Source organism: Rutidosis leptorrhynchoides, chromosome 4 (assembly GCF_046630445.1).
Source record: "Rutidosis leptorrhynchoides isolate AG116_Rl617_1_P2 chromosome 4, CSIRO_AGI_Rlap_v1, whole genome shotgun sequence".
NCBI lineage: Eukaryota > Viridiplantae > Streptophyta > Magnoliopsida > Asterales > Asteraceae > Rutidosis > Rutidosis leptorrhynchoides.
The window spans coordinates 26,107,073-26,118,934 of NC_092336.1; the positions used below are offsets into that span (position 1 = coordinate 26,107,073).

Below are 11,862 nucleotides of genomic sequence, written 5' to 3' on the forward strand. Positions count from 1 at the left end.
GTTGGATTTAGGGCTTTTTAATACGAGTATCTCTATACCAGAGTCAATTAAATTAATTTTGCATAAAAACTTATATATTAAGAAGATACTGTAGTTTTTATATCGAAATAAAAAAGTCCTGTTTATCTTTCGTGTAAGGCTCTTGAGCCACTTTTGTTGTTTAATATGTTTCCCGAATTTAATTTAAAGTTGAAAAATCTATGAAACGGTATATATACGTTTAATTAACTTATCGAATTACATATCAACAGTATTTTGACAATGTGCACAGATAAGTACTATCTTTCTTATATATAAAAATCATATGTGAAATATAAATGATAAATTAATCTTAAAAATGACATAGATTAATTTGGGCCTTTTCATATAAAACCTCTCCAACTATCATCTACGTCTCTACAGAGTATTTTTTATTTTTATCTATATTATACCAAAAAAGGAATGCACTTCTTGGTCTTTTAGTACCTCACAAACCAAACGTTGCCATTTGCTTTGCTTTTTTTAGGTGATCATAGCATCTTTTCTTTCAAAAATCAAAATGTTTTTATACTATTTTTAAATATATTTACTCTTTGTTTAATTAATTGTATCAAGTGTTAATAAGCATATTAAAATTATAAATTATCTAAAAAATGTCTCTAATGTATATAGAGGAACCATGTTTTACTGCAAATGATTTCTCACTGTAAATCTGTAATTCGCGCGTCATCCGTAGTTCCGTACTATTAAAACAATGTTTAAATTTTTAAGTTAAATATTTTTCACAACAAAGCACGGATCATTTTACACCCGTTCACTCTAAAACGCAACTCTATATCTTTATTATTATAATTAATAATATTAATATTAATTATAGACTTCTAATTGTTTACAAAATTTAAGCTCTTTCAAATGTATGACATTTAAACTATTTGTCATTTTTTCAGGTTGGCACAATTTACGCTCGTTAAATGAAACACCATAAGAGTGTTAGTAGAGATCTAATCTTCATAGTGAGATCTTAACACCCAAGAAGAATTTAGCATATCAATTTTATATCATTATTTTATTTATTCTTAAGTCCACTCTCAATTATATTTACTCCATTAATCAAAATCTTTTCACTCATATTTGACACTCATTATAAAATACAAACTTTCACTTCACGTCACCATCAGGGCCGGTCTTGAGAAAATAAGTATCTAGAACGAGGTGAAAAAGGCTCATATAAGTTATTTAAAAAGACCCTAACGAATAATATAAACATTTTAAAAGGGCTCTTTGGGCCTTGCTAGAACGTTAGTGGACATTGATTTCTTCTTAATTAGACATTGATTGTTGTTTTTGTGCTTATTGTGTTTCGTCTTCGCTGCTTTAGTTATGTTTCTCCAGTTCACATATTCCTCAAATCTCCAATTATATGTCCATATATATAAAAACCATTTGGCCCCGAAAACCTTGAACCTCGAGCAGTCGATCACCTTGTTTTCTCTCCGAACCTCCCCTAGTCACCACTAAAAAGAGTCAGGGTAACAAGTGATTATAACTTGTTTATTGACATCGTAGTGTGATGTAATATATTTTTGGAATGAGTTGTTTTTAAATTACTACAAAATACGATATAATCAAAGTTACCAACTTTTAAACTACTCCATTTTAGGCAGTTATATTTATTACTATATTATATCATTACTTTACAAGTTATTTGGGCACTTCTATGAACTTTCGTATATTTTATTTTATTTTTTTTCATTTTATTTCATATATTTTATTTTATTTCATATTATTTGTGTTATACGTTGACTAAGTAATTCTTCACCAACTCCCACATGGACACGATATAAAAAGCAACCTCGCCTTCAAAATCATCAACAATTACTTGGCACCAACCAATTTTACTTATTGCTATTTTTAGTATGGCATCCAAAAATGTTGAAATCATTTCAGATTGCTTCATCAAACCAGAATTCATCTCCCAAGAAACCAATAAACCAACTTATTTTTCACCATGGGATCTTTGTATGATTACTGTAAACTACATTCAAAAAGGTCTCCTTTACCCTTTACCAAACACCCAAGATTTCAACATAACAACTTACTTGGATGACCTTAAACAAGCTCTTGCTATCACACTTACTCATTTTCACCCTCTCGCAGCTCGTTTAACCTCGGTTAAAAATGAAAGCCCCCCTTCATTTACTGTCTTTATTGACCCCGAAAATAGCCCCGGGGCACGATTTATCCACGCGAAGGTGAACTTAACTATTGATGATATCCTTACACCTAATGATGTCCCATTAGTAGTTCAATCTTTTTTTGATCACGACAAGGCTATCGATTATGATGCTCGTGATTTGTCGTTGTTGTCGATTCAAGTAACCGAGCTTACTGATGGTATATTCATCGGTTGTTCGATTAACCATATGGCGGCTGATGGATCATCCTATTGGCATTTCTTCAACTCATTTTCAGAAGTTTTTAAGTCGAAAGGGCAAAATGGTAATTTAAAATCAACTGAGTTACAAAATTAACCCTGATTTTTTATTATATATATACAAAACATTACTGATTTTTTTTATTATCTATCAGGAAAATTTTGTAGTCCTGTTCCTATATCGCGTCCTCCGATACTCAAAAGATGGATCCCGGATGGATCCGACCCGATACTCATCCTCCCGTTTACTCATGAAGATGAATTCATCGATATACCAAATCCTCCATTGTTAAGAGAACGGATCTTTCATTTATCATCTGATTCTCTTTCGAAGCTGAAAGCAAAAGTGAATTTAGAGTGCAATATGACCAAAATATCCACATTACAGTGTTTGTCCGCCGTTGTGTGGAGGTGCATCACGCGTGCACGGCGGTTTCCACCGGAGAAAGAAACCGGTTGCAGATTGGCGATCAATAATAGGAGCCGATTATGTCCACCTTTATCACAAAACTACTTTGGTAATTTTAAAACCCCTTTCTTAAGTATAAATATTACGAGCAATATGCTTAATTCATTTATCATAGCACAATAATTCACGGATATTTATTTATTTATTAAGTTAGGTGAAAATCATCTACTAAGTTACTTATATATTTCGGAAACAAATAATAAATCATGATTAATACAAATGTAGTTTTTTATTTTTTTCGAAAATAAAGAGAACTTTTTATAGAAATGAGAAACGTTTTTGAAAAGAAACGAATTTAATATGAAGTACAAAAAAAAGATCCCAATGAGGCTCGTAATAGAGAGCGGCTAAACTAAACGAAATTAATAAAAATGTATAGTACAATATGAAATAAATGAAACAAATGGCTCGTCACTCATGGATTTTACTCGCTAGTGGTGGTACCAATATGGTTGTCGCCTGAGGTTTCCTTTGTGACCCAAAAAAAGTAAATGAAACAATTGAACAAATGCTTAATTCATCGGAAAATAATCGCCACTTGTAATTGATAAAGTGATGAATAGCTTATATCGTGTAATAACAACTATATATATATATATATATATATATATATATATATATATATATATATATATATATATATATATATATATATATATAGACCCGTGAAATCACGGGTTTATTTAAACAAAACGATTTAATAACATGTTTTAGGTATTAAGTGAATGTAAATGCTAAAGTTATTTATTTTAATGACCCGTTTGACTAAGAAATTTGTCGTTGTTTTTACAAATATATAGAGACATGTATCTTCGCATACATATGTAACGTAATTAATTTCGTAAAAAGAATCCATATTTGAATATTAATAATATAATAATTATAATTATAATTATTATATTAAAAGTAAATAATAATAATAATAATAAAGTTCGTTTAAAGTTGAGTATTTATATTTCTAATAATAATAATTATTATTAGTAATAATAAATGCCTTTAAAATTTTTTAGAAAAATTAAAATTACAATTTATGAGAGATTAGTATTTACTTTTATAAAAGATTTTGTATTTTTTTTAATTAAATTAATATATAGTTATGAAATCATCATTATGAAAATTAAAGGGTAATTAGATTAATGATGAATTCATCATTTTAAAGCTTTATATGACTATATAGATACAGAGATTATTTATTACTCATGAAATTTGCCAAATTTTTCAGGTAATTCAATACAAACTGTAAGAGAAACCTTAAGGGCAGGAGAATTGTTGGATCGTGGTGTTGGGCGGGTCGCACAAATGTTGCACGAAGGGGTGGTTAACCATAGTGACAAAGTGATAAGGGATTATGTCGATTCATGGGTTAGGAAGCCGTTCGTATACAAAATGGCTCAATTTTTTGATCCAAGTAGCATACAAATGGGGAGCTCGCCCAGATTTGATATGTATGGAAACGAATTCGGGTTGGGGAAAGGATTAGCGATTTTGAGCGGGTATGCGAATAAATTCGATGGCAAGGTGACGCTTTACGAAGGGCGAGAGGGCGGAGGAAGCATAGATTTGGAAGTGTGTTTGGTGCCTGAAAACATGGCTTTATTTGAATGTGATGAAGAATTTATGAGTCTTGTTAATGAAGTTGAAACATTTTAAGTCATGTAATTACATGTTTTGGTTAACTTTTGGGGTTTGGTTTGATATGACTTATTGTTAGTCATAAAGTTGTTAAAACTCTTCTTGAGACTTTTATGAAAATTAAGTTGTTGGATGTGATCGAGACCTAACATGTCTGTTTGAATAGATCCATTGATCTACTTAAAACATACAAATGAACCGAGCCCTAACAACATTAATACATTGCAATTAAACAAACAACTAACATAAACACAATTAAAATTTTCAAACACTCTTGTCTTCAAACATCTTGAGTCAATAAAAACACCAGACCATTCATCGCCGAACAGTAGTTAATGGCGAGAACACGTGAACTGATCTGATGGGATCGGAATCCAACCCTAGAAGTTCTAGTAACCACAAAGTCTCCAATCGACCATCTCACGGAACGTCTACACGCCTGCTACTTACTCTACTAGACCTTCGACCAGGCATTTTACCTTTGTCGAATTCACAAATAAGGGCGAACACCTAGTTTGGAAACTTTTGAATCAAACGACATGCATCACACAAAACTACTCAAGAAATTAAAGCATGCGACAGAAAGGAGCTAACTCCACTCGAGACCTCTCAGGGATGAATTTGCCAATGAAAAAACAAACATACATGTCCAGGATTGTATGAATCTACCAAGGGAATGTATGAATCTACTGAGGGAGGACACGAACCCACCGGGTGAGTAGTGTGCCGATGTCACACGAAAAATTGAGACCGCGACGCAACCGAAGTTGGTGGTGCTTCAACGAGATATAAGTTGAAAAACTGGAGAAGGAAACACCACGAAAGGTTGAAACCAACGCAAGACTAATCTAAAAACACAAAGATAAGAAAGACATGAACAAATGGTCCCACAACCAAACCAAAAACCCAATTAAACTACCAACCCCACCATAAACCAACAAACACCATCCACCAAAAACTGTTAAACCTTCTAAATCTTCAAAACAAGCAAACCCCATCATCTAGATCTGCCTAGGACTGCACTTAAGAAAAACCAAAGAAATTACCCAAAACGGTCACAAATAGACTCAAACCCAACATCAATAAACTAAACACAGAACCCAACCACTGAAATATCTAAAACCAAACCTTCCAAAGTCCCTGAAGACACACCTAATGGTGTGTGTGTTTAATTGGATAGTACGACCGGTCACAAGAGATCCAATAAAAATTTGGAATTCTGTGAACCAGAAAGGCGTAAATTTAACGATGAGAAGAGATCCAACCAAAACTTGAATCAACAATTAATGTATATGATTCCGACCACGAGCCTTGTTTGGAATGTCTATATAAGTAATCAAGGAGGTCACTATAATGATTCCATTATTCATTTCAAATTATGTATCAAGTATCACAACAGTATTCATTTTGACCCATATATGAACCTTTTTTAAAAAGGTTAAACTAATTTACATACGGAGTAGTTAAATTCAATATCTAGCATCATTTTAAAGGTAGTATGAAAGCTCGTCGTGATATTGCCAAATAAAATACCTATAAGTTGTCTTAAGTTAATAAAAGTTTCTGTAAACTTTCAATCAATCTAAACGTTCATTAAATCAAAGTCAAACATTTGCAGATTTCAAGAATTTCACCAAGTCTAAACAAAATTGTCAAACTATGACCCACATGGAGTGAAGGACAAAGTTCAAATTAAAAGCATATCCAATCTCAACAAACAGATGAAAATATATATATACTGAAGCTTGTATAAAATAAAGCATATAATTAGAGAACTAGACATATTAACCGTTATAAACTTCAGATTACCAAAATTTTAAAGAACTACAACATTTTGAACTTCTTGATGATCATAAATAAATAGAAAAATGACATAAGTTATGCCTTTGGTTCATCATAAAAAGGAAACCAAAAAAAAAACATAAGTTGACTTTTTAAAATTTAAATGGTAAATAGGCAAAGAATATTACTTGCCAACAATTTATCCAAAGACACCGCCTCTTATACTTGTGATATATAAGAGATGATTCACAATCTTCATGCTATCCTTTTTGTGGCTCATGTATTGGCAAACCCTGTTGACTTACAAATCGGGCATGAGTTCTTGTGTTGCAACCATTGTTTGACGCAACTGCAATGGAAGTCATGCCCGCACTCTAATGTCCCGAGATCATCTCCATCCTTGTATTCCTCCTTTAACATAAAAATAAAAAATAAATATAAAACGGTCAGATTTCACCAATCTGTGTATTGTATAAACAATACCAACACACCTCTAAAAAAACACCTTACTGGAACAAGGACTTGATTTGTTGCCTATTTTTAGGGCAAATCTTGTGTGCAGTAAACTGCACCTAATGTAGTTATTGCAAGTGTTATTGAGAGACTAAACATGATTATTTTAAATTCAGAGGCTTAAAAACAACATTGCAAAACTCGCTACTCGGAGTACTCGGTCGAGACTTTTGGGGGGAGTAATCGGCAACTTGTGATTAATTGGGGACTAATCGGATTGGACTTTCTGCATATTTAAATAATAAATTTCAAAATTATGTGCAAAATTAGAAGAAAACCTTAAACATAAAGTTTAGCATAATTGTCTAGAAACATAAAGATAATCATTCATTTGTTCAAAAACTCTAAAATTGTAGTTTAAGTTCATATTAAAATGTTGATCAATTTTGACTTTGGCCAACTGAATCTGACTTTGACCAACAAATCTGATTTTGAGACCGATTAATCAAACGGAATTTTAAAAATCGGATTGGCGTGTTCTTAAATAAGAGTAATTGGGGAGTAATCGGGGATTGTTACAACAGTGCTTAAAAGTGGAAAACATAATACTCTGTAACAACGTTGTTCTTTGTTTGCACACAACTTAAACGGAGTAGTATTTGTCAATCCTATTTTTTTAAATAGACAAATAATTTCATATAAGCAAAACTCTATTAACATTGTACATTTGAGTATCTAGCTAATTAGGGGGTCAAATAAACCAGCTTTTAGAGTGAGTGATTACCTGACATATGCAGCAAGGTTCTGCAGCTCGATCTATTTCGGGCACATACTGTTTCAGCTTAAGATGCTTCAAAATTGTTTCTTCGGTTAATCCAGTGTTCACGTTTCCAATGCGTTCCTCCAATGCCAGTAGCTCCTGCGGGTCCCGGGTAGATGTCAAAGTTAACAATAATTCTTTTATAATTAAAAAGAGAATGAAGAACTAAAATAGTACCTCGTATGACATATTATCAATATCAAGACGCATATCTCTATGCCTATCGTGAATATCCGCTATCCCATAGAAGACCGATTGATCTAACAGCATAAGATCCTGCCATAATAAGATTCAGACCACCACCAAAATTTAGACACCAAATAAAATGTTACATTTTTCACTAACGAAATGAGTAAGTAAAAATCAAAATGGATCGTTTTCAGTACAGTAATAAGTCAACTATTTAGATCCGGAAAACCATATTTTAGGTCTTACTTAAAAATTTCTAGATAATTAGCAAGTTGATCAAGATTGCAAATTTACAATGACACTATTTATTTCTTCAAAGAAACTGATTTGAAAACTTTAGTGAAACAATATATATTGACAAGTAGATTTTAAACACAACCCGAAGCAAGCCATTTTGGTAAAATTAGTTGAACTAGCAGCATTACGACTAACTTCTCAAAATAAAAATAAAAATCTATAAAAAGGGTTAACAATAACCTCAAACCGCATGGGTTCACCCCTCCGCATAAGATCCAGCACATTGCGAATCTGCAACAAATAAACACGATTTCAATTTCAATTAATTTCTGTAGCACAGAACTTCAACGTAGATGAAAAGGTAATAAATTGCTAATTTGTAGACCATCAGAACTCACCACAACAAACTTTATAGTTTGCAACACTTACAGTATTAAAAAACACTTAGTAATTTTTAAGCGTAAAAAAATATGGTGTCAAAAATTTTATGTGTGAAAACATATGGCGTCAAAAATTTATGTGCCGTTGACTTTTTGACACTTTAAGGTGTTGTTTGTTTTTTAAGATGTTTTTATTGAAGATCTGTGGACCATGTCTATAATGTTAATATTGAATACTGAATTGTTTTTATATCTGCAAAATAACTTAATCATGTCCGCAACACTTAGAAGCACATTTCTAAGTCTGCGAGATTGTAGACAGAATAAGATATTATTTTATCTTATGTCTTCAGAAAAACAAAGAGTGAGCGCGCAGACATAAGACATAATAAGGTCTACCGACCGAAAAACAAACAACACACAAGTGTCACTCCTTTTTGACGCTTTCAAGTGTCAAACTTTGTGACACCTATAGCTGTCAAAAACATGTCAAATAATTCGCATTTTAAAGCGTCAAAAATAATGTAATCGTCAAAATGGAACTTTTTTGTAGTAATTACCTTGAACACCACGAAATAAAATGAATCAAGAAAACAATTAGTAAAATGTGTGTGTAAATCATCCTATTCAAAAACATGCAACAAAATTTTATTTAAGGTTATGTATTTATATAGAAAACAAACCTCGGAAACTAGCCGCCCTCTTCCTTCGTTTCCAGGTGTAGCTGACCGTGAAAGATGAGGGAATCTTAAAGCACCATCAAGGTGTCTACCAAGCAACAATGAAGACCTCGAGTGCGATTGATGATGATGACCTTGAATGCCAATTGCAGGCGGAACCGAAATATCTTGTGAAGAAGATGAAGATGATGAAGTACCGAAAATTTGCGGGATTCTCGGTAAAATATCGTCCGTTTGCCCTTCACCCGTCTCCGAATCAGCAGCAGACGATAAAGTCCTACGAAGATACGCCGATAATCTTCTAGGATGATAATGTGAAGACACCCCGGACCTGGTCCCACTTCGAGAAGTGGCCCCACCACCATTAGTTACACCGTCGGTGGTGTTTGCCGCTGGTGGGGTCCAGTTGAGTTCGTTTTGGACATCGTTTTGTGTGTTACTTGGAGCTGCAAATAGCGGATGATCAGATATCGAGTCGAGTTCATTCCTATCTTCTGAAATTACAAGATTTGAAGAGCGTACGGCCCTTAATGAACTTCGAGTCCATCTTGAAGTGGATTGAAAATTTCTTCTCGGAATTCGTAAAACGGGTTGGTCCTGATGACTTGTCGAACTCTCGCCTCTTAGGTTAAGTCTTAACGAGGTATACGGGCCCGAAATATCCAATTCCCGTTCCCGATTGTTATTATTCGCCGGTAACAAATCTGCTACTCGTTGATGAGACGAAAGGATCCTCGAATTCACGTTTCGATGAACGTTTTCTTGATGATTTTCGGACGGGGCAGCGTTTACACTCAATCCGAGACGTGGGATCGTTGGGTCAAACGGGCCGTTTTCGGATACCGTGTGCCATGAGCTTGAACCACTCGAACTTCCAACACCCGAAGAAGACTGCCCAATGCTTAATTCAACTGCTTTTCGCTTACGAGATAAACGCTGGTGGTCATCTAAGTCAAACGGGTCAGAAGACGGGCCAAACGGGTCAGAAAACGATTGCGAACTAGACGAACCATGATCGCCCAAAGAAAGCACACTTGAAGTTGGTTCGGGACAATTTTTCATCATTGAAGGCCACTCATGGTCCGGTTGACTCGGGCCAGCACTTGAACTAGGTTCACCTACATTCCATATATTTTCATTTTGATCTTCTTGTTCGGGTGAGTCTAAAGATATATAATCGAGTAGCTGATTTGATGGTGAGTTTTCCAAGTTGTTTTCCCAGCGAATTTGCTGATCAACTGCATCAGTTGACGTTGAACCGTGTTCAAAGGTTAACGTTTCTTGAAACGAACCAATCGCACCCCTCTGCCCTTGCATTGGATCAATCAGCAAGCTAAAAAATTAAAACAAAATCAATAATGTGTTAGTAATAGTTCCTAATCAGTTGAAATATTTAACTATTGATTATTCATTACAACCACATTATGCACAATTTACAAACAACAGAAGCCATCTACAAAAACAAGCTCTACACATAACCTTGTGCTTAATGATTAATAAACACAAAAATAGCACACATAATTTAAGTTCAATAGATATATACAGCATAACTCAAATTGACAAATCGGATAGAATGGTACAATCCAAATAGGAATTACTCAATTAGTATGAATTAACAGTTATTAGTGATTATATGAAACATAATTATTCCAATCCACTCCAAATAAGTCGAAAATAGACTCGTAAAATGAATTAAACATAATCAAAACGGTGATAAGGCCTAAAAAGTTACCCAAATTTTTAAGTCAAAAATAGACTCCACTTGAATCTGTATAACATAACATGTAACCTATACATAAGTGTAAAAAGAACAAAACTTTAGCATCCAAACACCCCCACCCACTAACCCTAGAGTCAAATTCACTCCATTTGAACAAATTAAGTGCACATCACCAACAATGGATCTTACCCTAATCTAAAATCAATTCACTTTCATATACACATACAGATAGCACATAAACATCAAACATAATTTCAATAAAGTTTGAGGGAAAAGTCACAAAAATCAGCTAAATAACAAACTATCCAAAAGATTATGACAAAAAGAGCACGAATCTAACAGCAGATATACGATAACAAGAGACAAATTCAAACAAATCGTAAGGTTTTGATTGTATTTCATCAAAAAAATACAACTTTCTTGAAATAAACGTAAAACCCAGATGAAATATTACATAAACAACATACCAAACACACAAAAAAAGGAAAAATGATTGTATAGATGATGGATCTAAATATTATCAAGAATTTGAAACAGTTACAAAGATGATGATCAAACTGATACCCTTTTTGTAAATAGGGGTTTTTTGAGGATAGATTGAAAGAACCAACAAAAGGAAAGGGTTGGAGAGAATGAAAGAAGGATGAAAGAAATTGTGTGGGTTTGTGTTGTGTTGTGTTGTGTTGTTTGTGGGTGTGTATTGTGTAAGTAGTACATTGACAGATGGATGGATTAATGAAGATGGTAATAAATATATTTGAATTTATTAATTAGATATTATTTTTTGTAAAATTACAAATTTATCCCTCAAGCTGTTTTTATGTTTTGAGTTTGAAACAGTTGTTGTGTTTGTTTTCTTGTTCACGCCAAGCACCTCTCTTCCTTCTTTTTTCTGGTGCCTTTACATTCACTTTCACGCTATGCCCTTCCCTACTACTTGCAATTGCTATTTATATGTCTTTTCTTTGATTTCTTTCATATTGTGCTTTTTTGGGTAAAAACTAAAAGATCTTTGCAAACAAAATTTTAAATTTCAAATGCAATACCAATTAAATTCAATGCCACAATTGATATTCATTTACCCTTA

General features: G+C 33.2%; 2 protein-coding genes across 3 annotated transcripts; one reads left to right on the forward strand and one right to left on the reverse strand.

Annotated features, from left to right (window-relative positions):
* Positions 1 to 1,893: 1,893 nt before the first annotated feature.
* On the forward strand, positions 1,894 to 4,560 carry LOC139844197 (uncharacterized acetyltransferase At3g50280). Its single transcript, XM_071834411.1, has 3 exons — positions 1,894 to 2,478; positions 2,569 to 2,931; positions 4,105 to 4,560. Exons 1-3 carry the CDS (start codon positions 1,896 to 1,898, stop codon positions 4,530 to 4,532), a joined length of 1,374 nt encoding a protein of 457 aa, XP_071690512.1. The 5' UTR covers positions 1,894 to 1,895; the 3' UTR covers positions 4,533 to 4,560.
* A 1,712-nt stretch (positions 4,561 to 6,272) lies between these two features.
* LOC139904612 (probable E3 ubiquitin-protein ligase RHG1A) lies at positions 6,273 to 11,481 on the reverse strand. 2 transcript variants are annotated; one of them, XM_071886538.1, is made up of 6 exons: positions 11,340 to 11,481; positions 9,059 to 10,388; positions 8,236 to 8,286; positions 7,747 to 7,845; positions 7,534 to 7,668; positions 6,273 to 6,707 (listed from the first exon to the last, which is right to left on the reverse strand). In XM_071886538.1, the coding sequence occupies exons 2-6, from the start codon at positions 10,370 to 10,372 to the stop codon at positions 6,573 to 6,575; spliced, it is 1,734 nt and encodes a 577-aa protein (XP_071742639.1). In that variant the 5' UTR covers positions 10,373 to 10,388; positions 11,340 to 11,481; the 3' UTR covers positions 6,273 to 6,572. The 2 variants fall into 2 exon arrangements, with proteins under 2 accessions (XP_071742639.1, XP_071742640.1); XM_071886539.1 differs by having other exon boundaries at positions 11,243 to 11,472.
* Positions 11,482 to 11,862: the final 381 nt, after the last annotated feature.

Excerpts from the sequence above, each read along its gene's own strand:
- LOC139844197 (XM_071834411.1), top strand. The coding sequence starts at position 1,896 with ATGGCATCCAAAAATGTTGAAATCATTTCAGATTGCTTCATCAAACCA. Across the intron at positions 2,479-2,568 it reads TAAGTCGAAAGGGCAAAATG|GAAAATTTTGTAGTCCTGTT; the intron begins GTAATTTAAAAT and ends ATTATCTATCAG. Across the intron at positions 2,932-4,104 it reads TTTATCACAAAACTACTTTG|GTAATTCAATACAAACTGTA; the intron begins GTAATTTTAAAA and ends CAAATTTTTCAG.
- LOC139904612 (XM_071886538.1), bottom strand. The coding sequence starts at position 10,372 with ATGCAAGGGCAGAGGGGTGCGATTGGTTCGTTTCAAGAAACGTTAACC. Across the intron at positions 7,669-7,746 it reads TTGATAATATGTCATACGAG|GAGCTACTGGCATTGGAGGA; the intron begins GTACTATTTTAG and ends CGGGACCCGCAG. Across the intron at positions 6,708-7,533 it reads AACCTTGCTGCATATGTCAG|GAGGAATACAAGGATGGAGA; the intron begins GTAATCACTCAC and ends TTTATGTTAAAG.